The sequence below is a fragment of the Dipodomys spectabilis genome, unplaced genomic scaffold, assembly GCF_019054845.1.
Source record: "Dipodomys spectabilis isolate Male_0828 unplaced genomic scaffold, ASM1905484v1 ptg000004l, whole genome shotgun sequence".
NCBI lineage: Eukaryota > Metazoa > Chordata > Mammalia > Rodentia > Heteromyidae > Dipodomys > Dipodomys spectabilis.
In genome coordinates, this window is record NW_024870681.1 from 425,803 (window position 1) to 450,325 (window position 24,523).

General features: G+C 51.5%; 1 protein-coding gene across 7 annotated transcripts in view; it reads right to left on the reverse strand.

The window, feature by feature from the left end:
• The window catches only part of Abr (ABR activator of RhoGEF and GTPase), a 207,944-nt gene that overhangs the window by 5,997 nt on the left and 177,424 nt on the right, over positions 1-24,523 (reverse strand). For 6 of the 7 annotated variants that reach the window (XM_042691544.1, XM_042691552.1, XM_042691568.1 and 3 more), the window contains 4 exons: positions 2,838-2,897; positions 2,464-2,573; positions 1,500-1,639; positions 189-323 (listed from right to left, as the gene is read on the reverse strand). In XM_042691544.1, coding sequence (XP_042547478.1) covers positions 189-323; positions 1,500-1,639; positions 2,464-2,573; positions 2,838-2,897 — 445 coding nt within the window. Of the gene's footprint in view, positions 1-188; positions 324-1,499; positions 1,640-2,463; positions 2,574-2,837; positions 2,898-17,470; positions 17,725-24,523 lie in introns of those variants that run through there. The other variant, XM_042691596.1, reaches the window with a different exon arrangement.

The following is a 24,523-nucleotide window of genomic DNA, read 5'->3' on the forward strand; positions in this document are numbered from 1 at the left end:
CCCAGGTCACGTACAAGGAGGGAAGCACAGAGGGAGAGAGGTTGGCACACCAGGCCCAGCCAATGAAACCTGCTAGTGCCCTGGGCAGGTCAGGCAAGGGAGGCCACAGCTTGTCTCTTACTCAGTACTTCACCATCTAGGGGGCTCTGACTTGGCCCAGCTGACCCTCAGGACCCCAGGGGCCTCACCGATGCCCTCCATGAAAGCTGGGTAAAGTCGGTCTGTGAGGAGGGGCTCTGGCAGTTCCCGGAAGTAGAGCTTGAGGGTGCCTGCAATGGCATTGATGTCCATGTCGCTCAGCATCAGCAGGATGTCCTTGTTATCTACAGGGGACAGGGGAGGTCAGGGACTGTGCGGGCCTCTGAGTCATCACGCTTGCCCTAGTAGCCAGTCCGCGGCCCTGTTCCACTCCCCAGATCTGCCATGAGGCAAACCCTATCCATCTTAGCCTCTGACATCCCTCTAGCAGAACACGGGTAGTGCCCTCAGGTTCTGTGACAACCAGGGGCAGGGGAGCAGGGAGACACAGGGTTGAGGGAGAGAACATGGCCTGTCACCCTGAGTCCCAGAGCCACATTTATGCCACAGGGCACATACCTTCCGGCTAAAACCTCAATTACTATGCTCCTCTGGATTGTACTATACATTTTTTTTTTTGCCAGTCCTGGGGCTTGAACTCTGGCCCTTGGTGCTGTCCCAGAGCCTCTGTGCTTAAGGCTAGTACTCTACCACTTGAGCCACAATGCCACTTCCAGCCTTTTCTGATTTGTTTGTTAGAGATAAGAGTCTCATGGACTCTCCTGCCTGGGCTTCAAACCATGATCCTCAGATCTCAGTCTCCTGAGTAGCTAAGATTACAGGCATGAGCCACTGGTGCCAGTGCCCAGCTGTACTATACATTTTTGACCCCCAAAGTCAGTTCTGACAAAGCCCCAGCTTCCAGGTCACAGAAGACCTATGTGCCAGCACATTCCTGCCCTCTTCCTCTTGTCTACTGGGCTTCCCTGCTGGGCCTGTTTCGGGCTGGACTCACTGCTGCCTGCCCTGTTAGGATTCCTGACCATCGGGTATGCTGCCAAAGCCGACCCTGCAGGACAAGGTACTTATGTGGAGCAGATCTACCCTAGCAAAAAGGGCAGGCATGGGGGAGCCTGAGCCAGCAGGCCCACGCTCGAAGACCTTTAATTTCCTAGCAGCTCATGAGACACCAGGCATGGAAGGGAGGAACACACACCGTGCAGTCAGAAAGGTTTAAGTCCAGGCTCCAAAGTTCTGAGTTGGGCAACCTCTAGTTCTTACCTACTTGCGTTAGAGCAGAGTAAGGGTGAGTACAAACATGCACAGACAGCATACTGGTCTTCCTGTGCATGGTGAATTGCAGGCCACAGGCCCAGCCTCTTCTGTTTCACCCTTCCCCATGGACAAGGCCTTTGGTCTCACTGAGCCCTCCTAACAGCCAGCCCAGCACCTCTTTGCCCTTCCTGGGCCTCCAGACTCACTGGCATCAAAGACAGCCTTCAGAGCCTGGATGTCCGTGGCCACGCCGGATATCCGGTAGATGCCGACCTCCTCGATGCCTCGCTTCTCTACCTCCTCCACACACTGCCGCACGATGTAGGGCACCTTGGAGCGCTCACGCCTGTGGGGCAGGACTGTGAGGGAGATGGAGGCAGCCTCCCACTGCTAGCTGGCCCCCTCCCCAAAAGAGTTTGGCCTTGGGTAGCTGTAGCCTCTGGGGTTGGGAGTGGGGCTGAGGAAGTTGTGCCATCTTGCCTGCCAATGCCTGTCCACTGAGGCACAGCAAGGGAGACGGGTGGGAGAAAGTTCGGAGAGAAAGCCCAATGACTCTGGGGAAAACATGTTCCCTTGGATTTGAATGTTTGGGGGAGAGGAGCCTAGGGCTATAGCCCAGAGGCAGAACACTTGCAGGAATTCCTGGATTCCATCCCAAGCATCCCAAGGGAAAAAAATGCATATGTGTGTGTGTGTGGGGGGCAACAGGTAAGCCACGTGAGGGAGTTGGGGGTCAGCCCCAGAGACAAAGAGCAGTGGGGGGTGACTTAAAGGGTTCTTCCTCAAGGCTACTCCCTAGACTCTTAAGACTCCAGCCTGGGGTCGCTAAGCCCAGATGCAGGCCTGTAATTGTCCATTTTTCCTATTTACTGTAAGAAGTGGACACTCTGGGCTTTCCCCATGGGACCTCCCCTATCCAAACCCCCCTCTCCCCCCACCCCCCTGCTTTCCAAGCTGGCTGTTAACTTTGATGGTATGGAGCAGGCAGAACTCTATGGGACACTTCTGGCCTCCAAACTGGCTACCTGTGACTGGGAGTGGGGGTGAGGGTGAAGGGGGGGGCGGGCGTGACTGATCAGTTACTGCTAGGGAAAAGGAGTCCCAGAGGTGGGACTCTAGTGGAGACCTAGTACAGACACCAAGAACGTGGACCCCTGGAGCAGCACCTACTTCGTCACCACGCTGATCTTCACCCCGAAGACACCAGTCTGCTTTTTGGACGGGGTCCTCTTCAGGCTCATATCCCGGCTGGTGAATTTCATGGAGAATTCCACTTTGATCTTTTTTTTTGGGGGGGGGGGGGGAGTAGACAAAATCCAGAGCATGAGTATCCCAGGAGTGTCCACAGGGGTCTCCCCTTCCCAGGACTGCCAGCAGGACTCCCAGTACCCCAGGGCTTCTGCATCTGGGAATGGAGCAGGTGGGGCAGAAGAAGGTGAGAGGGCTGGACAGGGTAGATGGGAAGTAGAGGCAGAGGCCAGGTGTGTGTGTGTGGGGGGGGGCACACACCCACTGCTTAGACAGCTCTCATCACCCAGGCTCACCCCGTTCATCTCGATCACATCCGTGTGCCAGTTCTTGGTTTCTACAGTTTGTGGATCCAACTGCAAAGAGAAAAGCCACGGAGGCGTGGGGGTGGGGAGACAGAGAGACAGAGGAGGGAGAGAATTAGAATCAATGAGGGGGACAATTCAGAGACCAGGTCAGCAGGCACTCCCCACTGCTGCTCAGCAGCTGCCTTAATTAAATGACTTCAAAATCCACCCTCTGGGCTGGCCAGCACCCTCAGGCTCCTTCAGCTGTCTAACTCTATGAAGGAGATGGGTACCTATCATCCCGCACTGCTTCCTGACAGCACACTGTGAGATGGATATTGTCAGTCCATTTCACAGATGCAGCACCTGAGAGTCACCAAGGTAACCAGTGTGCTCAACCACGTAAATTAGCATTGTCCAAGGAGATCCAACCCCCAGCCCATGCAAGTCGGGGTGTAGTACAAGGCAGAGAGCCCATTCCCAGGAGTGGGGCTTGCCTGGGTTTGAGTCCAGGGTCTTCAGTTTCTGGTGATGGACTTGGGCAAGGTTTGACAGAGCCTCTCTGGCTTGTTCTGAGGACACAGTTTGCTAACAGGCTAACCAGCTTCCACACAGGTGAGCCCTCCTCAGGAAGGCTGGCTGGAGCCCAGGAAGAGTGGCAGTTGGCAGCAGTTAAGGCCTGCCTAACCCCAGGATCATCTGTTCTGCTAACTCAGTGCAGTGTCCTTCAAACCATTTTTCTTGGGTACCCACAACTTGATTTTGAAAACCACGTACTCGCTACCTACATTTTTAAGTCAGCAGCTCAACATTTCTATGGCAAGTTTGAAGAGCTGCAAAGAATATAATTTCCAAAATAATGTAAATATTGACATCTCAAAATACAACACATCGTTCTTTATATGTATGCAGTGGAACCTAATTACCACAGTGATTTGATACCCACTATCATCCACTTAAAAACACCCAAACAAGCTCTTCTTTCTCCTGAACAAACACTGCATTGTCTTTTTCTCCTTGAACTTACGTTTCTCTTCATTTCTCTTCAAGAGATTTCTCTTAGTTTATATTTTTATATTTATTTAGTTCCCTATTATACTTTGCTCCTCAAATATGCACCTATATATTGAAATGAAAGATTCCTTGAGACTACAAGGCTTGAGTGTGTACAGCATATTATTCTGGATTTATTAACATTATTAACAGTGCACTATGAAAATAATCCACTCCAGTACAGACTTGAATAGACACTACAGAACTCTATCTCTGTATTGTAGATAGAACATTTCCACTTGTAGTTCACATCTCTATGAATATTATTTTTGAGAGTAAAATGTGGGTTAGCACCAACTCGATTCATGTATTAGGTTTTATTTTGTTGGGCATAGGGCTTGAACTTGGGCCCTGGCTGCTATCCCAGAGTGCTTTTTTTTGTTTGTTTGTTTGTTTTTCAGTCATGGGGCCTGGGCGTTGTCCCTCAGCTCTTCAGCTCAAGGCTAGCGCTCTACCACTTGAGCCACAGCGCCACTTCTGGTTTTCTGAGTGGTTTATTGAAGATAAGAGTCTCACAGTCTTTCCTGCCCAGGCTGGCTTTGAACTGTGATCCTCAGATCTCAGCCTCACAAGTAGGTAGGATTATAGGTGGGAGCTACCAGTGCCTGGCCTCCCTGAGTGCTTTTACTCAAGGTTAGCACTCTACCACTTTGAGCCACAGCTCCACTTTCGGTTTTCTGGTGGTTAATTGGAGATACGAGTCTAAGGGACTTCCCTGTCCAGGCTGGCTTTGAACCATGATCCTCAGCTCTCAGCCTCCTGAGTAGCTAGGATTAGAGCAGTGAGCCACTGTCACTTAGCTATGTTTTATTTTAAAAGTTGTAAATAGCCAGGTGCTGGTGGCAATTTTGTCTGCCAAAGCAGACAAATCTGAGAGACATTAAGGAGCTAGAAGTGGATCTGTGGCTCATGCGGCACTACCTTAAGTGAAAAAGTTCAGTGACAGCAAGAGGCTCTTTAAGTTCAAGCTCCAGTACTAGTATGCAAATGCACGCACACAGGCAAGTGCACATGCACACACACAGGCAAGTGCACATGCACACACACACACACACACACTGTTGTAAAACAAGCTGTAAACATTTTCTTCACATATCACTAGATGAATGACAGTGTTACAGTATCACTGTTAGGGGAGTCTTTTTTTTTTTTTTGGGTGTGGCCTGAACTCTGGGCCTGGGCGCTGTCCCTCAGCTCTTCAGCTCAAGGCTAGCGCTCTACCACTTGAGTCACAGCACCACTTCTGGCTTTTTTTCTTTTTGCTTATGTGGTGCTAAGGAATCGAACCCAGGGCCTCAGGCATGCAAGGCAAGCGCTCTACCACTGAGCCATCTTCCCAGCCCCTGTTAGGGAAGTCTTAAACTTCTTTCAAGGTTGCCTTAAACATTGGTAGCTCAAACCTATAATCCTAGCTACTTGGAAAGTGGAAATCAGGAGATTACAGTTCCAGACTAGTCTGGGCAAAAAAACAACTTTATGAACCTCCATCTTGAACAGTAACTGTGTTTGGTGGTGTGTGCCTATCATTCCAGCAATGCTGAGAAGCACAAATAGGAGGATCACAATCTAGCCTGTTCTGGGCATAATAGCAAGACCTATCTGAAAAAATAACACACATAGAAAAGGCTGGTAGGCTAACCATTGGGGGCTCATACCTTTTATCCTAGCTCCTCAAGAGACTGAGATCAGAGACCACAGTTTGAAGCTAAACCAGGCAGAAATATTCTTAAGACTCATACCCAATTAACCATAAAAAGCAAGAAGTATAGGAGTGGTACCAGCCATGAACAAGGAAGGAAAAAGCCCTGTGAGAGTGCCAGGCCTTGAGTGTAAGCCCCAGTACTGGCGCAACAAAGAAAACAAAAAGGCTGGTGAAATGGCAGAGTACTTGCCTAGCGTTGACTTCAAACTTCCCAAAAAGAAAAAAAAAATTACCCATACACTTATCAAACATTATTTTAAATGCTCTTGGCTGATAACTGGGTCATCAGATTGGTAGTAGGCAACCTGACTTTCAGAGCCATTAGTGTCTTACTTTCTCAGCACCTCCACTGACATTTCTAAGCCCCTGTGGTGTTACTCTGAGCATCCTGGGCCACACCCTACAGAGAGCCTGGCTTGGCCTAGCACAGGCAGAGGGGGACAATGGTGAGGATAGCATGTTTTCCTGCTCATCTTGCCCAGGGAACTCTCTGCACTCTTACTGGTATGTGTACCTCTAAAAGTCCACTGTCCCCTCAGAAGGGAAAGGAGATCTGGGTCAGCCTAGATTCTTCAGGTACTATCACCTGTGGCAGATAGCTGTGGGGTGGCTGTGGCCCAGGCCCTGTCTTCAGGACTCACTATCCCCCTCCCCCAGGAGGGGCCATGTTGAGAAGAGGAGGCAAAGAAGCAGAGTGAGATGAGACACCATTTGGGAAGAACCCCTGCCCCCCCAGGATCTCCTCAAATAAAGTCAGCATGAGGCAGCCACTGGCTTGGCTGCTGCCAGGGCTCTGGTCTGGGGTATGTGAGGCCAAACAGAAGCCCTGACTTTAGCCTCTCTTTCCTGAAACCTCCCTCCTCTCTCAATTCCTTCGGTCCTTGGCCCTCCCTGGACTTGCTGCACAGACTGCCTCCCTTGGACAGTCTTTCCATCTAGAGGTAGAGGGATAGCAACTGTTCTTCATCAGCAAGATGAGGCAGACAGGTTGCTGGCATATGACCTTTGCACTGAGCTGGAGGTGGGTCTCTCCAGGCCTTAGCAGGGTCTCAGCGTTGGCTTGGTTCACCTCCTGCCCCAGTGTCCCATGACCTGGTACCTCCCATCAGCGGCTCTAAACTGCTGAGCCCATGTGCTGTGTCCTCTCTTTCCTCCCCCTAGTTCTGATGTGATGCATGGACACAGCCTGGCTGTGGAGAGGGAAGGGATGGAGAGCCCTGCTGACTTGACTCTCCTATGTGGGCAGGTTACCACCCCTTCCCAGCCTACCTCACAGGGCTGTGTGACAGTCTGAGCGTTTTCTCTGAGTCTGACACTAACCAAACCGTTGCACACTTGTCAGGAAACAGAGGCCCAGAGAGCAAGAGAAACCCCTCGGGAGCAAGAGCTGAAGCAAAATTAAGTCTTCTTGATGCCCCCTCTCTGAGAAAGCCACTGCACAATGTATATCTCCCCTGCTATCAGCACTTCTTGACAAGAGTGGCAGCTGTGGTCCCCATGATTTACTAGAAAGGGGACAGCAGGCTTCCTGACCTGGGGTCTGGAGTTCTGGCCACTTAGTACATAAACTTCCTGTTCCTCTCCATCACATGGGCCCATTTTCCTGGGACTGTTTGGAGGAACAACTCCTGATGCTAAGGCCCAGTTTTAGTTCCCCTACCTGCTGAGTCCTCTATTTCCCTCTGCCTTATGTTTCCCTCCACAACCTTCCAAGGCCTTTCTGAGGTGGGATCTGGGTAAAGTGCCCCTTACCTGTTTTGTCCTAAGTCCCTACACATTGACATCTTCCTGGCTTGTGCAGCAGGTGTGGCCCTTGTACCTGCTCAGAAAGGCCCAACTCAGTCCCTCAGAACCCTGATGACGCTCTGTTTCCCAGGAGGTCAGCAGCCTCCCAAAGCAAAGTCTATTTCAGGATGTCATTTAAATACAGAAAAAGGAGGGTGGAGAGTGGAGAGGGACATGGCACATTTTCCAGAGCAATGATGTTGCCTGAACTGCTGTGACTATTTATAACCCCTGGGAAATATAGACTCTGCTATTTCCTGATTAGATTAGTGTAGTGTTGGGGTGGAGGACCAACCCCTGGGACTTGAGGGCAGGGATACCTGAGTGCTCACCCCTAGTCCCAAAAGGCAGGTGCTATCTGTGGGGTCTGTTTTTGGGCGGCGGGGTGGGGGAGGTGCAGATCAACTGAAGGAGGGAGACAAATGGGGGCTTGGGAAGGGGTGGGAGGCCCCCCAGAATACCACCAGACCTCCATCAGGATTCTCCCAGGGCAGGGGATAGGCAAGAGACAGAAATGAGGCAGAAAAAACCATGAAGGAAGTTACGAATATCTTGTACAGGTCACAAAGCACACCCAGCCATGGTCAAGTCATAGCCACATATCACCTTCGCCCCGAGATAAAATGGCTGGCCTTCGGGATGGATACGGGCCAAGTCACCAGGTTCCCCAGAGCAAAATGCTGGGCCTCAGCTGGTGAGTTGCTGGGGGGAGGCTGCCTCCCTCTCCAGAGCGAAGTGGACTTCAGGGGGTGAGAGGATCTGAGGCCCCACAGGGTGAATTTCAGGGATGTCCTTTGGGCCACCCTCTGAGAGGTCCCAGGCTTCTTCCCAGACCCATTTCTCCATCATCCTGGCCAAGTGACTGAGCCTTTCTACCCTCAGCCAACTCCCATGCTTTGCCTTTAGGAGACACTTGGTGAGCCTGGGCCACTCTTACACTGGAGTCTCACTACTGCTCCCTAGTAGGTGATAGAGTCACATTGGTGCCTGAGTCCTGTATGCTGGACCTCAGTCTTTCCACCATTGTCCATGCTTCTAACCCGAAGTCTGCTGGGGATGGACTTTGCTGCCTCCCCCTCCCACCAGCCCTATATGTTGTCCTTTAATCATCAGGACAAAATGGGCAATAATCATCATGGGCAAAAGGCCCATGATGGCCTCCGGCCTCAGCGGAGGGGGAGGCAGACGCCTAAACAATCTCAGCAAGTAGTGCCTAGGAGGTACCCAGGGGATTATGGGGATGATAACACTCACCAGGGCCCCAGCTTCTACCTCCTTTTCCACAATCCCTTGGCCCACCTCTGAAGGCTATACCCCTTCTCTTAGAGCTCCTCCCTCCCCACCTCTACTCCACATCACTGCCACAGCACAGGGGAGCTCAGCCTCCTACACAGCCCTAGACTTCCCCCAACTTGGGGCTGTTCCACCCTTCCTTGTGTCCTGCTCCTGTCTTGGAAGGCAAATGGCCTTCCCTAGAAGCCCAGAGCTGGCTTTAGAGGTTGATAAAAATGAAGTGTTTTGAACAGGGGCAGTAAATCTAGTACACTGGAGTTGTCACGTAAGAAACTGGGCAGGAACATTAGAAAAGGTCTCAAGAAGGACCTTGCTAAAGCCAGCCATTGAGTAGAGGGGTAAAGAAAGGCCAAGGATTTCAGCGGACTTCTGGACACCCCTGATACAAGCCATGGAGACCAGGCTTTGAACCAGGTACGATGTTTGGCGTGGGTATGTCTCCTGTGGCTCCCATGCCAGAGGCCACAGTGGCCATCCTGGGCTGGCTTTTTCCTGCCTTCCTCTAAGGGCAGCCACACACAGGGCCGGGTCCCCTTGAGACACAGAACCAGCCTGTCATTGGGACATACCACAGGCGTGAGAGGCACAGCAGGGCGGGCGGTGGGGAATGGGGAGCTGCCAGCAGCCTGCCTTGCTTCTGGGAGGAGGGCACTGGAGGAATCTGTCAACGTGGCTACTCTGAGGGACTTGGGGAGAGGCAAAGCGAGAGGGAGGGGCCGTCAGCCCTCCATCCTGACTTCCAGCTCAGCAACTGGGTCGCAAAAGCTTAGGGTCAAGCTCAGTAAATTGTCACCTCATCTTCCAGTGGCCTGGCAGCCCCACCATAAGGCCAAGCCAGCTCTGGTTCCCTGGCTCTCGCCCTGTGGGACAGGCACAGCAGAGCTGGCCAGGCTGCCCTGAGGGTGTCCTGTGGCCAGAGTTTGCCCACTCACAGGCCACAGACCAGCTAGGCTGCCCATATATTCCAAGTCACCCTATGAGGCCATTTTGCCTCTACTTGCCTCCCCTCCCCCTCCTAGAACTTTGAAGTTCCCAAGGTCCACATATGGAAGAGGTTTAGCCGCTCTGAATGAGGCCTTTATTGAAGCCAGGTTGGCTTCTTAGTGCCCATGGCAACTGCCTTCCCCAGCACTCCATCCCCGAGGCTCAGCCTGCTGTGTGAACCCCACACTGTTAGCCTCAGGCTGACCTTGAGGGAAAGCAGACCAAACTCAAATCTGGGCTGCTTCTGGAGGCCCCTAAGGCTGGGCAGAACCATGGAGCTCTTCCCCCTCACAGCTGGCCCATCGGCCATGGCCTTCACTGCTATAGGCAGCTTGGAGACTGCTCCAGGACCAGACTACACACAAAAAAACAAAGAAGTCGACCCTGCCTGCACCCAAAGCAGTACTGGGGGGGCATCAGGGAAGTGAGGGCACCAGGTCACTCTGGGGTAAAGCAAGGCCAGAGCCAAAGCAGTATGAAAGCAATTCCCTGACAGCCTCATCCACAAGGGGAAGGGGTCTTTTAGAGGTCACGGTCCAAGGCAAGAAGGTCAAGGGCTGTGAAGAGCATCATGGGATCAGAGGCCTTCTTGCTACAGTTTCTCTCTGTGCAGGCCAGGAACACTTTCTGGGCCCCAGGCTGGCTGCTAGTAAACACAGGAACATCAGCAGTTCCACTGCCTTTGTGGCTCTGAGTGACTCTCAGGAATCTCACATTGGAGCTGGGAAGGTGGCTTAGTGATAAGAGTGCTTGCCTAGCATGCGCAAAGCCCTGGGTTCAATTCCTCAGTGCCACATACACACACACACACACACACACACACACACAAAACCTGGAAGTGGTGCTGTGGCTCAAGTGGTAGAGCACTAGCCTTGAGCAAAAGAAGCTCAGGGACAGTGCCCAGGTCCTGAGTTCAAGTCCCATGACTGGCAAAAAAAAGAAGAAAGTCTCACATTGACTACACATCATCAGGTCATCACACAGGGAGTGTATCTCAGTAGCGGAGTGCTTGCCTGGCATGCACAAGGCCCTTCTATCCCTAGCACCACAGGAAGGAGAAAAAAAAAAAGGCAACCATGTGCCTACTGACACACATGCTAGGCTAGGTACCACACATAGCTAGGCAGATGGACAGAAATCCTGTACCTCCAGAAGCCCTCAACCAAGGCATATCCCCTCACCCCCACCTCAAATTGGCTTCATGATACCCAGTCCTGAGAAACAGCCTCAGGGCCCAAATGGGCACCAGATCTCCCCTTTGGAGGCCACATGAAACAGGTGGTGCCAAGGGCAAGGGCTCATGCTCAGGGCTGGGCTGACGGGGTCATTCTCTGAGCTTTGGTTTCCTCTATATCAAATGATGTGGATAAAGATCACACTTTCCTCATAGAACATTAAGCCTAAGAAAGGTGCGAGACTCAGTTCATGCTCATAATATACCATCATCATCATAAACTGCATAGACATGTGCCAATGGCTTCCCATTGTACTCAGAAAAAGGTCAAACTTCTGGTGGCCTTTAAGGCCCTTTGTAATCTTGCGCTGTCCCTTCATGCCCCTCATCCCCACACTTTCCCTAGGCCTCTGCTTCTAAACATACCCATGTTGTACCTTGTTGTTCCTTTGCCTAGGGTGCACTGTTTAATCTTCAACATATAAATAGTTCAAAATATGACCTCCCCAAGCTAGGCTTGGGTTCATTTGCATCACCACATGGGGGAAAAAAAAGAGTTCCCTTACTCTCTATTACCACATTTTCTTTTCTCCCCTTCTCTTCCCTTCCCTTCCCTTCCTCTTTTGGTACTGGGGCTTGAAATTAGGAACTGGGTGCTATCCCTTAGCTTTTTCATTCAAGGTTGTCACTTTATCAAGTTACACCTCACTTCTGGCTTTTCAGTACTTTAAGAGTCTTACAGACTTTTCTGCCCAGGCTGGCTTTGAACTGTGATCCTCAGAGCTCAGCCTCCTGAGTGGCTAGAATTACAGGCATAAGCCACCAGTACCTGGTTCCCTGTTTTATTTTCAACACTCATCTGACCTGAAAGACCATTTATTTATTGACTCTCCTTTTGAAGAGAGAGCCTGCCTTCCTGCCTGGGCCCCTCTCTATGCCTCATGCTCAGAATATGAAGGGGACTCCACCAATAGTCCTGGACTGATGAAATCCTGAGTTGTGAGTAATAGCAGTGCCTTTTCTACCACAATTCTTTCAGGACAGGGGTCAAGACATGCCACATTCTTGCTCTCCTCTCTTCTTGTGTGTTTAATGAGTAGCTGGCCTTGGCTCAGGGGCAGCCCTGCAGCCTCTCCCCTCCAGATGCTGCCAGTGTGCTGAGGGCTTAAGGCTTAGGAAAAGGAATATTGAGTTGTGGCCAAGACCATCATATGCACTGGATTCTAAGAGATCATCCTGTTTGACAGCCTCACTGTACACAAGCAAGAGAGGTAAGAGGTTTGCCAGGGTCATTACAGCAATCCCAGGACTGGACAAAATGAAACCTCCTGACTCCCATAAGTGTAGGTCTCTGATTCCTCTGGCATCCTCCGCCACATAAGTCAGAGGACTGGGGAGTTGCTACAAGGAAGACACCTTCCAGAGCACAGAGAAGGTATTCAGGTATCTGTTGTGTATATCACTGTGTGGGTTTGTGCTTATCTGGGGCACTGCCCTCAGCTGAGGTCACTATACAGGATATAGATCATTCCAGGTTCTGCTCAGGAGCAAGTTCCAGTCTAAACAGGTTGCAGAAATCCTGTGTTCCAACTCTATGCCCACTACTCTTTTATTTTTTTCCTTCAGTCGTGGGGTTTGAACTCAGGACCTGGGCGTTGTCCCTGAGCTCTTTTTGCTCAAGGCTAGCACTCTACTACATTGAGCCACAGCTCTACTTCCATTTTTCTGGTGGTTATCTGGAGAGGAGTCTCATGGGCTTTCCTGCCTGAACTAGCTTTGAACCATAATCCCCAGATCTCAGCCTCCTGAGTAGCTAGGATTGCAGGCATAAGCCACTGGCACCCAGCTGTCCCATATGCTTTACAGAAGCCCAAGAACATCTCCCATGACCCTACCTTTCCATAACTCATCTTGGGGGGTCAAGAAAAAGGGCCTGTTGCCAGACTCACTAGGCTCCAAGGACTGACATTGGCTTTCTCAGATGGGTCCCAGGAGCAGACAGGTGCTATGTGTTCCTATAGGGCACCAGAAAGTCGTCAGAATGCAAGCAACCTTTCTGCTCCCAGAACATGGTACTGGAGAGAGGATGCCAAATAGCCTGCTGACCAGCTCCCAAAATGGGGGGTCACATAGCTGAAGGTTGTTTTTTTTTTTTTTTTTCTCCCCAGACCAGAATCCTTTCACTCACATCTCAGCACCTCCAGAAGTTCCTGGAATCCTTCCAAAATAGTTTCCCTCCTGGGCCTTGGGCCCCATTGTTTCTGGATACTACTACAACCCTGGGCCTGGGCAGCTTTGGCTTTTCAGGAACTACCTTAGCTGGCAGGTAATCAGCTCTCCCTGGTTCAGGGCCATTCAAAAGCTGGGGCACCAAGCCCGGTAGGACTGGCTAGCCAAGCTATGTGTGTGATGAAGAGATGCCAGGGGAAGGCAAGTGGCCATTCAACTCCCCCAGGTGCCAAGAAATAGTGCCTGGAAAAGCTCACTTAGGGCAAGAATTTCCACCTTGGGGCCTGTGAGCTACTCTTAAATGACAAGCAGATTGTACATAGGTGGCTCTGCATTGGAGTGTACTCAGATGCAGCACTTCATCAGCTCTGAGGTTGGGAGACAGCCCATATGGGCCTAAATCAGGTCTCCTCCCCATGGGTTGTGGCAAGTGCGGTGGGAACCACAGTGGCTCTGGTAGTGGGATACAGGGATCACACTAACCCTGCTTTCCACCTGCCAGTCAAACCATAATCCTGGCCCACACAGAGGTCCAGGAGGAGGCAGGCTCATGGTAGGTATTTCTACACCTAGAGGGAGGAGCTCTGTCTCTTGCTTACAGCTATGGGATACTATAGGGGTAGGCCTGTGGATGGTGAAGACATGACACACGTTTTTTCCCTCTGGTGATGGGGAGGAGGTAGCAGGACAGAGTAGAAGGCAGCTACAGCCAAGGCTGTAATAAGAGTAACAGATTTCAAGATTTTCTGTCTTTTTTGACTTTTTGAAACAAGATCTCATGATGGAATCTAGGTTGACCTTAAACCTGCAATCCTCTTGTGTCTGACTCCTCAGTGCTGAGATTACAGGTATAAGCCACCACCATCAAGATTTTTCTTGATGCCAGAAACCAGAGGATAAATAAATAAGGTCAAAAAACTTCTATATTTTTTTGGTACTGAGGCTTGAACCCAGAGCCTTGGGCCTGACAAGCAAGTGATCTACCATTTGGGCCATACTCCCTGACTGACATCTGTATCTCACACCAGCACACTTGTTCCCTCAATGGCAGGAACAGCCAGTACATGGACATGTGATGCCCTTTGCAAACAAATGCTGTCAAATATTGTCAAATTAAGTTGGTGGCTCACGCCTATAATCCTAGCTACTCAAGAGGATGAGATCTGAGCAGCATGGTTTAAAGCCTCCCTAGCTTCAATAAAATACCAAAACAGCCAAAAATGAGCTTTGATGATAGCAGCCAGCTCCTGAGTTCAAGGTCCTCTCCTCCCCCAAACACACACACACACACCTGTCAAGTTAAATGACATATTTGGGAGGGCTAGAAGCACACCTGAGATAGCAGTCAATTTAACAAAGGAAGGACCTTTTACAATCATCCTCAGCATCGATTCCCTGGTGGGTACCATCTCTGGTTCTGCAAGCAGGGTCTGAGATGGTCATTGTGGAACAGGTGGGCTTAGCAGTACCAGCCTCTCTAACTTCCTGAGAGTATTGCTTTGGAAGTAGTGACTTCTCAGACCCACAGAATCAGAAAAGCTGTCCCTAACTCTCCTCTGTTCCCTGGACCCTACCAGTTCAGCCTGGGTCCCCACTTTCAGCCAGGATCTGGCCTGGTTTGGATCAGGAGCATCTTTGCCTTAATTGCAGGGAGACAGTCAAAGCTCTGATTTGTCTACCAGATACGTTTTGGGCCTTCCCTCACTTTGAGTCTGGTCTCACTTGGAGCCTCTTAGCCTCTCTATGGTCCCTACTAAAAACCTGTGGAGGTTGCAGGGTTGAGAATGGGATTTCTCTATGAGCCTCCTCTGAAGTTCACCCTAAGGATCTAGATGCAAGCAGGATGGAAGGAAGGCCAAACCACTCAGTCCAGTTTACTTGAGAATGACTTGAGGTGGAAAAAAAAAAAAGGAAAAGGAAAGTACAAATTCAAGTTAAATGCCGAGAGTGCTGGCAGGACCCACAAACCCAAATGCCACGTGTCTCTTCTGCTAAATGCTTGCACAACAAACCAACTGCCAAGTCAGGGGTCAGAAGAAAGCTTCTGCCCCAGAACTCTCCTGGAGACAAGAACAGCCCAACTCAGCCTTGCTGGACACCTACAAATGGTCTCTGCCTCCCTTTCTTCAGCATCTGGAGGCTCCTGGATCACTAGCCCTACATGATTTCAAAGGCTTGGTTTTAATGCTGGGACCTTTCCATCAGAACAGACTCTTCAGCTCCAACACCACAGGGTCCCTGGATGAGTCACTCCCCTCCTCCAGCCTTTAACGAGTTTGGTTAAAAGGGAACAGGAGAGCCACAGGTAACTAGGCATTCACAGCTATCAAATCCTTAGTTAACGTGTTAATAAGGTAGCCTCTCCTGCTGGCTGGGCAGAAGCTGGTACCTCTTTGTCCACCCCACCTAAACCCCTACCTAATCCTGGCCCCCTTGACCTGGCAGTGAGCCTGCCGCTTGGAAAGAAATAAGGTAAAATGGCTGGGGCAGGAAGGGAAGGGTAGAGCAAGCCTTACCTCCACCTGCATACCTACCAGCCTGTGCACAGTGAGGCAGACACAGGAGGGAAGATGTCCCTCTGTCACCTGAGTGTCCAGAACACTGACACACTTTGTCCTACAGCATGTACTAGGGGACTGACTCACTCACACTACACACTGCCTTCTGGCACCAGACCGGCTGTGCAGTTGCACTGACGCTAACCTGCTCCCACCACAGCCCCGCACCTGGTTGGCCAGCCTCCTCTCCAGCCCCCCTCTTGCAGAGATCACCATGACCTGGAGCTGTCAGATGCCACCAGAGGCCAACCCAGCCAGAGTCCTCAAGTGGCTTCTCAACTTTGCTAGCCACACATGAAAGGATAAACTAGAAGTGTGGGCTTCAGGGTTTAAAATTTTATCTCTATCTGCCAAGGCCTCAGCCCAAAGGGTAAGGTAACTGGAAGGGTTTTGTCTAGCTAGCCCCTTCCCCGCTCCTTCCCCCTCCCCCAGTTTGGCAGGACCAGGAACCTGCTAGGGGGAATTTCTCACCAACTTTTAGGTTTTAGAATGGTTGGTGAGCTTTATGCGGTTGTCTGCTGGCCTCAGCAAGGGCTTGGAGAGGGAGACAGAGAGGGGATGGCTCCACACTGCCGGGCGCAGACAGCTGCCTCAGCATAGAGGGGCTCTGGTAGCAGCCGAGGCCATCAGGGCTTTGCTAGCCTGGTCCCCAGGGAGGCAGAAGGTGACACAGGAGCCAAAGCAGGGCAGCTCAAGTTGCTGCCCTGCCCAGCACTTTCCAGGACTGATGTCACCTATGAGGGGGTCAAGTACTCTTCCCTGGCAGGAGATAAAACAAAACTAAGAGCCAACAGGACCAAGCTCACTTTCCACTGGCTGGTACCAGGGGCCTGGGTGCTGGCTAGCAGGCACAGCTTGCACACAGGGGCCTCCTCTGAGGGACAGGAGAGCTTGGAAGCCAGCCCCCCCCCCCTCAGATTCCTTGTCACGAACTTGAAGGATGCCCATGACCTTGGCCAGCCAGACCTGGCATCTGACTTAGGTCGTTGATTTTTGCTTTATTAGAGTTATCAAGCATTTACTGTGTGCTCGGCACTGGGTCTGGCTCTTTGTTGGATGCCTGATGCCAGGGACCAAAGCCAGCCCCCAGGCAGCCTGCCCAGCTGTAGGACACTCAGCTTCTATCTCAGACTTTTATCCCAATTCAGGTCTGGGGCTGCAGACAAGACAGGCAGTCTGCTCTGGCATAGTTAGGTCCAAGCTGTCTGCTGGGGTCAGGAACCCTCTGGCACACTGTTGACAGCTGGCACCAGACCAGCAGTCATCTGGGTGGTCCCTAAAGAAACAGTGTACAGCACCCCCCCCCAAAAGACTTGGGATAGCACTCCCTCTCCACAACCCATACCCTTCTTCCCGGATAGGACTGGTCCCCACAACTTGCACAAAGAACCCTCACATGGCAGTCATGGTGGAGGTGCCCCCTCAGCAAAGAGGCAGCCAGAGATTCCACAGGAGGCAGGGTCAGGCTTGTGCAGGACTCCTTAAAGGACAATGAGACCCAGGAAGCCCGTGCCCGGTCTGTTTATATTCCTGCCAGTATAGACTTAGAAAGCGGGCAGAGCTGAATTCCCAGGGCCGAGGAGACAATCCTTTTCCCCAGGCAGGAACAGATGCAGAGAACGCAGCCAGGGTTGGGATGGGGGTAGCAACTAGCTTTCATCATTGTTTAAGCCACTCAGAGCAGACCCACACATATGCCCCAGCTTCTGTCCCGGGGAAGTGGGGGGGGGGGCTCCTGGGATTAGGCAGGAAGGAGCTAGAGTGGAGAGGCTGAGAGTATCCAGCAACAGCCCCCCCCTTCCCCCAGCCCTCCCAAAGCCCCTTTGGTCCAACCCTCCTTGCACCCTCTAGTCCCTGCTAGCACCTTGTGGCGGAGCAGCTTGCTGCGCACTCGGCCCCAGAGCCGGGCGCCTGTGTTGAGGGGCCTCTTGCTCCCCGACTCCTCCAGCTGATCCAGGCAGCAGCGCTCCAGGGGTTCACACACCGCCTTCAGGCTGCAGTCGGGCTGAGGCAGGATGTCGGTCATGCCGGCGGTGGCCAGCCTGCGGGGTGCCAGCTCTGAGCTGGGACGCGCGCGCGCTCGGAGAGGCGCAGACGGCACTGGAGAGGTGGCTTTTGCGCAGCGCTCAGCCGGGACTGTAGTCTAACGGCCCTGGAAGTGCGCGATGCGGGGCTCGGGTTTCTCCTCCCTCCGCATCCGTGCGCTCCTCCTCCCTCCTCCCCTCCCTGGAGACTGCAGCCCGCGGCGCAGGGAGCACTGCTTAGCCACCCAGCTCCTCCCCGCAGCCTCTGGTCTCCTCTCTGCCTGAGGTCAGTTGGGCTATCAGTGCGTGTGCTACAGTCATCTGCTGAGTGCCCCGGCCCCAACAATGAAGGAAGTGCCTCCAAGGGGGCGCTAGAGCTGCCCCCCCCCTCAAAAAACACCCTACCCTGGGCTTTTAACTCTTGGCAAGCTGGCGCTCCTCCCAAGTCCCTACTAAATAAAGTTTGACAAGCCGCTAAACACAAGCCAGTCCGACCCCCTAGGTTCCTGCATTAACTCCTTCACCACCAGGCTGCTCCAGGAGGCCTGAGAAGTCTCAAGAAGGTTACAGGCTAAGCCAGAAGGGGCTTTAGAGGCTGGGAATTTCCATCTAGAGCTGCATTTTGGCCACAAAGAGTGATCTTCCTCACCCATGAAGGACTGGAGCTGCCCTGAAGTTCTACTTTTCACCCTCAATTCCAGCCCCAAGGAACCTCCTTCAATGCCAGCTTGGCAAGAGACTGCTGGATCAATACTCTCATACCTCCTCTTACAATAAATGTAAAGAGTGAGGAAGGTCCCTAGTGTAGCAGCCAGACCCCCTCATCACCCTACCCTATCTAGGGACGGGGCAAAAGCACAGGCCACTCTGGTTATAGGTGTCCAGCAGGAGGTGCTCCTCCCATGGCTGTTTATAGCCATGTCCTAAGCATCTCACCAAAAAAGGCTTTTGTTGCAAAGGAGAGAATGTCCAATGGCAGAGGGACAAGTGACCACATGTCTGTGCAGGCCACCTTGAGAGACAGAGTGTACCACCTCGTTCTTGACCCACAAGTCAGTGGATGTTCTAAATGAAGAATGAGGAGTTGGGTGCTAGTGGCTCACATCCATAATCCTAGCTGCTCAGGAGCCTAACATCCAAGGATCATGATTCAAAGCCAGCTTGTGCAGGAAAGTTCGTGAGACTTTTATCCCAAGTTAACCATCAAAAAAAAAAAAAAAAAAAAAAAATCAGAAGTATAGCTGTGGTTCAAGGGATAGAGCTCTAGCCTTGAGTAAAAAAAGCTAAGTGAGGGGCTGGGAAGGTGGCTCAGTGGTAGAGCGCTTGCCTTGCATGCATGAGGCCCTGGGTTCGATTCCTCAGCACCACATAAGCAAAAAGAAAAAAGCTGGAAGTGGCACTGTGGCTCAAGAGGTAGAGTGCTAGCCTTGAGCTGAAGAACTGAGGGACAGCGCCCAGGCCCAGAGTTCAGGCCCACAACCGGACCCAAAACAAAAACAAAAACAAAAAAGCTAAGTGACAGTGCATAGACCTTGAGCTTAAGCCCCCAGTATGAGTACAAAAAAAAAAAGTGAAGAATGACTCCTTTCTCAAGGTAATGGCTCCAGTTATAGTACTGTACTCAGAGACAGGAGAAAATCCCGAACTTCACAGGATTAGGGCATGCACAACCCAGATACCTGGGACATTCCACCACTGCAACTCCGGGCACCAGGAGGAAGGAAGCCAGTCTCTGCATGGTGCTATGACCAGGTCCTATGCACAAGACTCCCAATGGCCAACTGCACTTAAGTGTCGGTGGTAGAACTCGGCTCAGGGAGGCCATACAGCTGCAGTTAGTAACTGATCCCTCCCAAGCCCCTGCTGCTCACTGTCTTGACCTAACAAGTACGGTGGCAGAGCTCTTTGGACTCATGAAAGAGCTAGGTCAGAACATTGCTTGAGTGGGCTGGGAAGGCAGCTCAGTGGTAGAGCTCTTGCCTTGCATTCGTGAGGCCCTGTGTTCGATTCCTCAGCACCACATAAGCAGAAAAAGCTGGCAGTGGCACTGTGGCTCAAGTGGTAGAACACTAGCCTTGAGCTGAAGAGCTGAGGGACAGCATCCGGGCCCAGAGTTCAGGCCCCATGGCCGACAAGAAAAAAAAAAAAGAACACTGCTTGATGGGTCAGGGCACAGAAGCTAGTCCTTGGCATCTGAATGCCCTTGTGGTGTGTCATCCTGTTTTATGTCTGAGCCCTTGGAGCTTTTGGACTAAAGGGCAGCTTCACTAGAGAGATAGTCAAGAATCACCTGGCTTGAATTAGGTTGCCTTTTCTAAGTGTTTAGCCTTATGCTAACAGCTTTACAAAGATTAACTCAACCTTCTTTCAGCTTTATGAAGAACAAATACCCTCATTTTACATTTGAGGGAACCAAGGATGCCCTGGAGTCAAGCAACCTGACCCAGGCCAGGATGGGCTGGGCTGAGAATAGAGGTCAGGCAAACTCCAGAGCTAACGCCCTTCACCTTGAAGGAATGACACCCAGAGGTAGCAAGCTCAGGTCCCGCCTGGATGGTGGAGATGAGGCCTTTTGTGGGGCTAGAACCAGAGACTGAGTTCTGGATGTCCCTGAATCAGGGGAGCTAATCAGTCCCAAACCTCCCCGAAGTCCACTGTTTTCTGCACAAAGTAGATGGACTAGGCTGCCAAGGTCAAGCAAGCCCTTCTCATATCCATGACCACTGTAGCTGAAGTTGGGCTAAGCTACAACAGCTTGGCCAGTACCCCAAAGAGGAGGTGAAGAGATCAGCAAAGGCAAGGACAGAGGTTCCCTGGACCAGCTGAGATCCAAGTGACCTTACCTGACCCATCCCTCATCTGCTTTCTCCAGGGCATCTGGGTGCCACCTATGAAGAGTCTCCATCAAACCCCATGAGGGTCAAGGCAAGAGAACCTCTGACCAAGGCTATCACCAAACCCATTTCTTCCTCCAAGGTTTGGCACCTTCCTTTAGTTTTCTGCTCTTTATCCCATTTATTCCATTCAAGAGACAATGACAGAGGGCCTGGCTGAGCACCGACCCTGGGATAAGGGCTGGGGAATCAGAGATGAATCAAAAGCCAGTGCTTGACAAAGCTGCCAACCCAAGGGAGGGGCCTTAAGTCTGAACAGGAGGCAGGCGGACTGCTGTGCATCTGGCATGTAACAATTGTGCACCTACTCTGTGTCACACCTAGACAGAGAAGGCATCATCTCTGCCCTCAAGAAACCCAGGATTATATCATCACCATAGTGTGGATCAAATGCCAGGGAAGTTGAAAGAAAGGAGATCATTTCTACCTAAATGGACTCAGGGATAACTTCATGGAGGAGATGAGGCTGGTGTAGGGTGTGGGAAAGGCTACCCCTGCCAGGCCTCAGCTGTCCTCTAAATCTCCCGTGCAATGGTTGGTTGTGTAACTGTCTGGGAAGGTGCCACCGTAACTGCTTACTGCATTCACCTGCTGCAGATACTCAATTGGCACTTGGCATTGGCTGGCTAACTTCAGCAGATCCCTTACTGGCTTTCTAAAGCTCTCTTCCCTCTCGTGGGGGTCATATGCCATAGAGTGTAATCTGGGGGAATGGTGTGTTGTATCCCACTGTTGGGTGTGTGGGAGAAGGGGGGGCAGGATAAATTCTGTTCTCAAAGCCCTACGCTTGTCTGACTTAGGAACCCCAGGCTCAACACTTGTCTGGGTAAAGCATGCTCTGATTGGATGAACAATGGCCAAGTGGTCTCCATGGTGACAAAAGCGCCTTAGCAGATGGGTAGCTGAGTTGGGAGGCTCTTCCCTAGAGATGTTCATCTCTCCCCTCCTCCCCATGGACTGGGGCCTTCCCTTGGAGACAGCACAGATTGGCCTTCTTTTCCCCAAGGTTTGACTCATTTCTTTTTGAAATGGATGGCCTAGAAGCAGGGTGGTAGAGGAGTTGTGTGGGATAAATGTCCCCAGAAAGTTTCTCAAAAGCAGTGGTCTGATTTCTAGATTCTGTAGCCCATCATGAACCCTTCCTCATCTCTGGGTTAGGCTCAGGTTACCCTGGCCACCCAGGAAGTAACTACATCCCCTTGGCCTATGTCCACCCCGTGCATCTAGCCACACCTGGCAGAACCTACTTCTGAAGATATGTAAGGGCCCCTGACTGCATAAACACAGCCTGGGAGGTAAGGCTTCCACAAACAGATGTCGCTGCCTTTGGAATTAAAAACATTCCTGGGGGACTGTCCTATCCTCCCCCGCCCTTCCCTAGGCTCTCTGCCAGAGGAATGAGAGGAGTTGTCCCTAGAGAGAAGTGGGTAAGACCCTAGACTTTATGGAGGGAGGGAAACTCACCACCCAGCACAGCTGTGATTGAGGTAAAATCAGGCTAAAGAGATCAGCAACAGCATCACTGAGGAAAAAAGGTCAGCAGGGAATAATACACCGCCTGAGGCATGTGGTCATGAGAGGGACAGGCACTGTCACAGTGCTGCAGTGGTGACAGCTGGGGGGTGGGACAGCATCGAGGCAAATCCTCTCTCTAGCCTGTGAACATGAGGAGAAAGGCTCTTCCTCAGAACCTCGGGATGTGGCTGCAGCTTCCCTGCAGTGACCTCCTTTTCCCCAGAACAACTTTCATCTTCCCCAGGCCAGAACTCCAGTTTCTTATCTGTGTCCTTTAGCTCCAATGACCATGAGCTAGGAAACAAAGGTTCTGAGCTGCCAGCTAGACCAAAGTCACAGGTCCCCAAATGGAGATGACTTGGGAGAGATATGAGGAGGGGAGTCCTAACAGATTACCCTGAGATACCTGACACTGGCTGAGGATGAAGATTGGACTGGAAAGATTGAGAGGGGTCTAGCAAGGACATCCCTCTCAGCCCCAGAAAGGTCCAGCGACGGGTGGGCCTAAAGGATCAGAGCCAGAAGGCAGAACACTGGTGGAGGGAGAGTTGGGCTGAAGTTGTGGAGTGCAGATAGAAAGTCTGGGAATGGCTTCTACCAGCGAACAAGCACGCCTAGGCTGAGAGAGAACCAGGCAGGACAATGTACAGGGGGGTTCAGGGCCATGGGTGCTGGGCAGGACAGTCCATCACAGGAAATACTGTGGGGAATCAGGCAGCCAATAGTAGAGTTCAGCCTTCACTCAATTCATTTTCTCATCACTAAATGGATACACATTACATGCCTATTCATAGTTGAACTCAATCTATGGGAGCCCTGGCCACCAGTTCCTGGCGCTCCTTTACCAGAAGATCACTGGATAGAAACTGGGGCTCTTTTAGGCAATCAGGCCCAAGACCCCAGAGATACCTAGCAGTCTATTCTTGTCCATCATATAGCCAGCTATGCATGGGGTTGCAAACAATCTGAGCTCTGGAACCCTAACTCTTCATGGGTAAGTAGCTATTGGTTGTTATAGCTAGATGCCCAGGGTGAGGCTGGGAAGCGAGTTCAATGGTACTCTAGGTTTAAGATGTACATGGTGTAAATGCAGGAGGCAGCTAGGATGCCAAGCTATTTGCTCCTCAGTTCACATCAAACCTGTGCAAAGTGAGCTGCGCTCTTCCCTTCTCCCAGAAGCCTGTTCTGGTTTACCAACAGTGCATAACACATGCTGCTCCCAATCAGCCTCACTTTTCAGTCCAGGTAAAATGTGTGGTGGCTCTGGGTGGACAAGAGAGGCTAAGCCAGGCTCCCATGATACATGCCTATAATCGTAGCTACTTAGGAGGCTGAGATCCAGAGGACTGCAATTCAAAGCTTGCGCAGGCAGGAAAAAAAAAAAAGTCTGTAAGATTCTATCTCTGAAAATAAGCAACAAAAAGCAAGGGTGCAGGTATAGCTTGAGAGATAGAGCCCCAGATGAATGAGAAAGTAAGCCAGGCAAGTGTGAGGCCTGAGTTAAAACCCAAGTATGAGGGGGTGGGGGTGGGGGAAGAGGCTGAAATAGCCTGAGAGCATGTCCACTGCAGAAGAACTGACCGGACAGTACGTCCTTGGCATTGCTGGTGTTTCTCATGGCACATTTGGTCATGGAAAAGGGAGGAAAATCCATTTGAGCCTTTGGGAACATCTTGCTTGTCTAAACTAAACCCACTCAAGCAGGCAGAGCAACCCCACACCCCCCCTTATCTATTCCATCTAACGCATTCCCAATCCTAGGACAACAGTTGCAGCCAAGAGTATGCCTAGACCCCTTGGGCACTTGTTTGCTCCTTCTCCTTGCAGGAAGGAGGGTGTATCTAGGATCTCCTAGCATAGCCAGTGGGCAGGGATCCCTGGGGAATATTCTTGGGTTACCCAGGACTTCACACTGCAGATCTGAATCTGAAAGTAGGGCAGGGCAGGGTGTACTGAACCGCCCTGTCCCTTCTCTCTAGCATTATTGAGCAACTTCCTCAAAGTGACCAGAAGAAAGTCCAGGGTAGTCAAGAAAGCTGGACCCCATCCCACCTAGTAACTGTGGATCTCCAAGTCACTTTCTACACCTGTCAAATTGGGAGCTTGAGCCAAATAAGTCTTCAAAACGTCTCTTTTCTTGGCTAAAGACCCCTACCCCCCTTCTTGTCCCCAAATGAAATCTCATGCCAGTCTCCCAGCCAGAGAGGAGAGGCCCTGGCTTGAAGTGGGACATGGGACCTACCTTCTCACACCTCCTTTGTCCTCTAGCCTTTGCCTGTCTTGGAGCTCTGTAAGATGCTGTTGCGAGTTCCCAAGTTCTGTAAGCAGAGCCAGAAGCCCCAGGTCCTCTTTCCAGTGTCTCTGGCTTAGACCTGCAACTCTGACTGGACTCCAGGCAGGCAGACAGTTCTCATGAGAATGCATTTCCTTTGACCGAGGCACTGGCTCTCCCTCTCCCTCAGGGTTGGGGAGGTATGGAGGTCA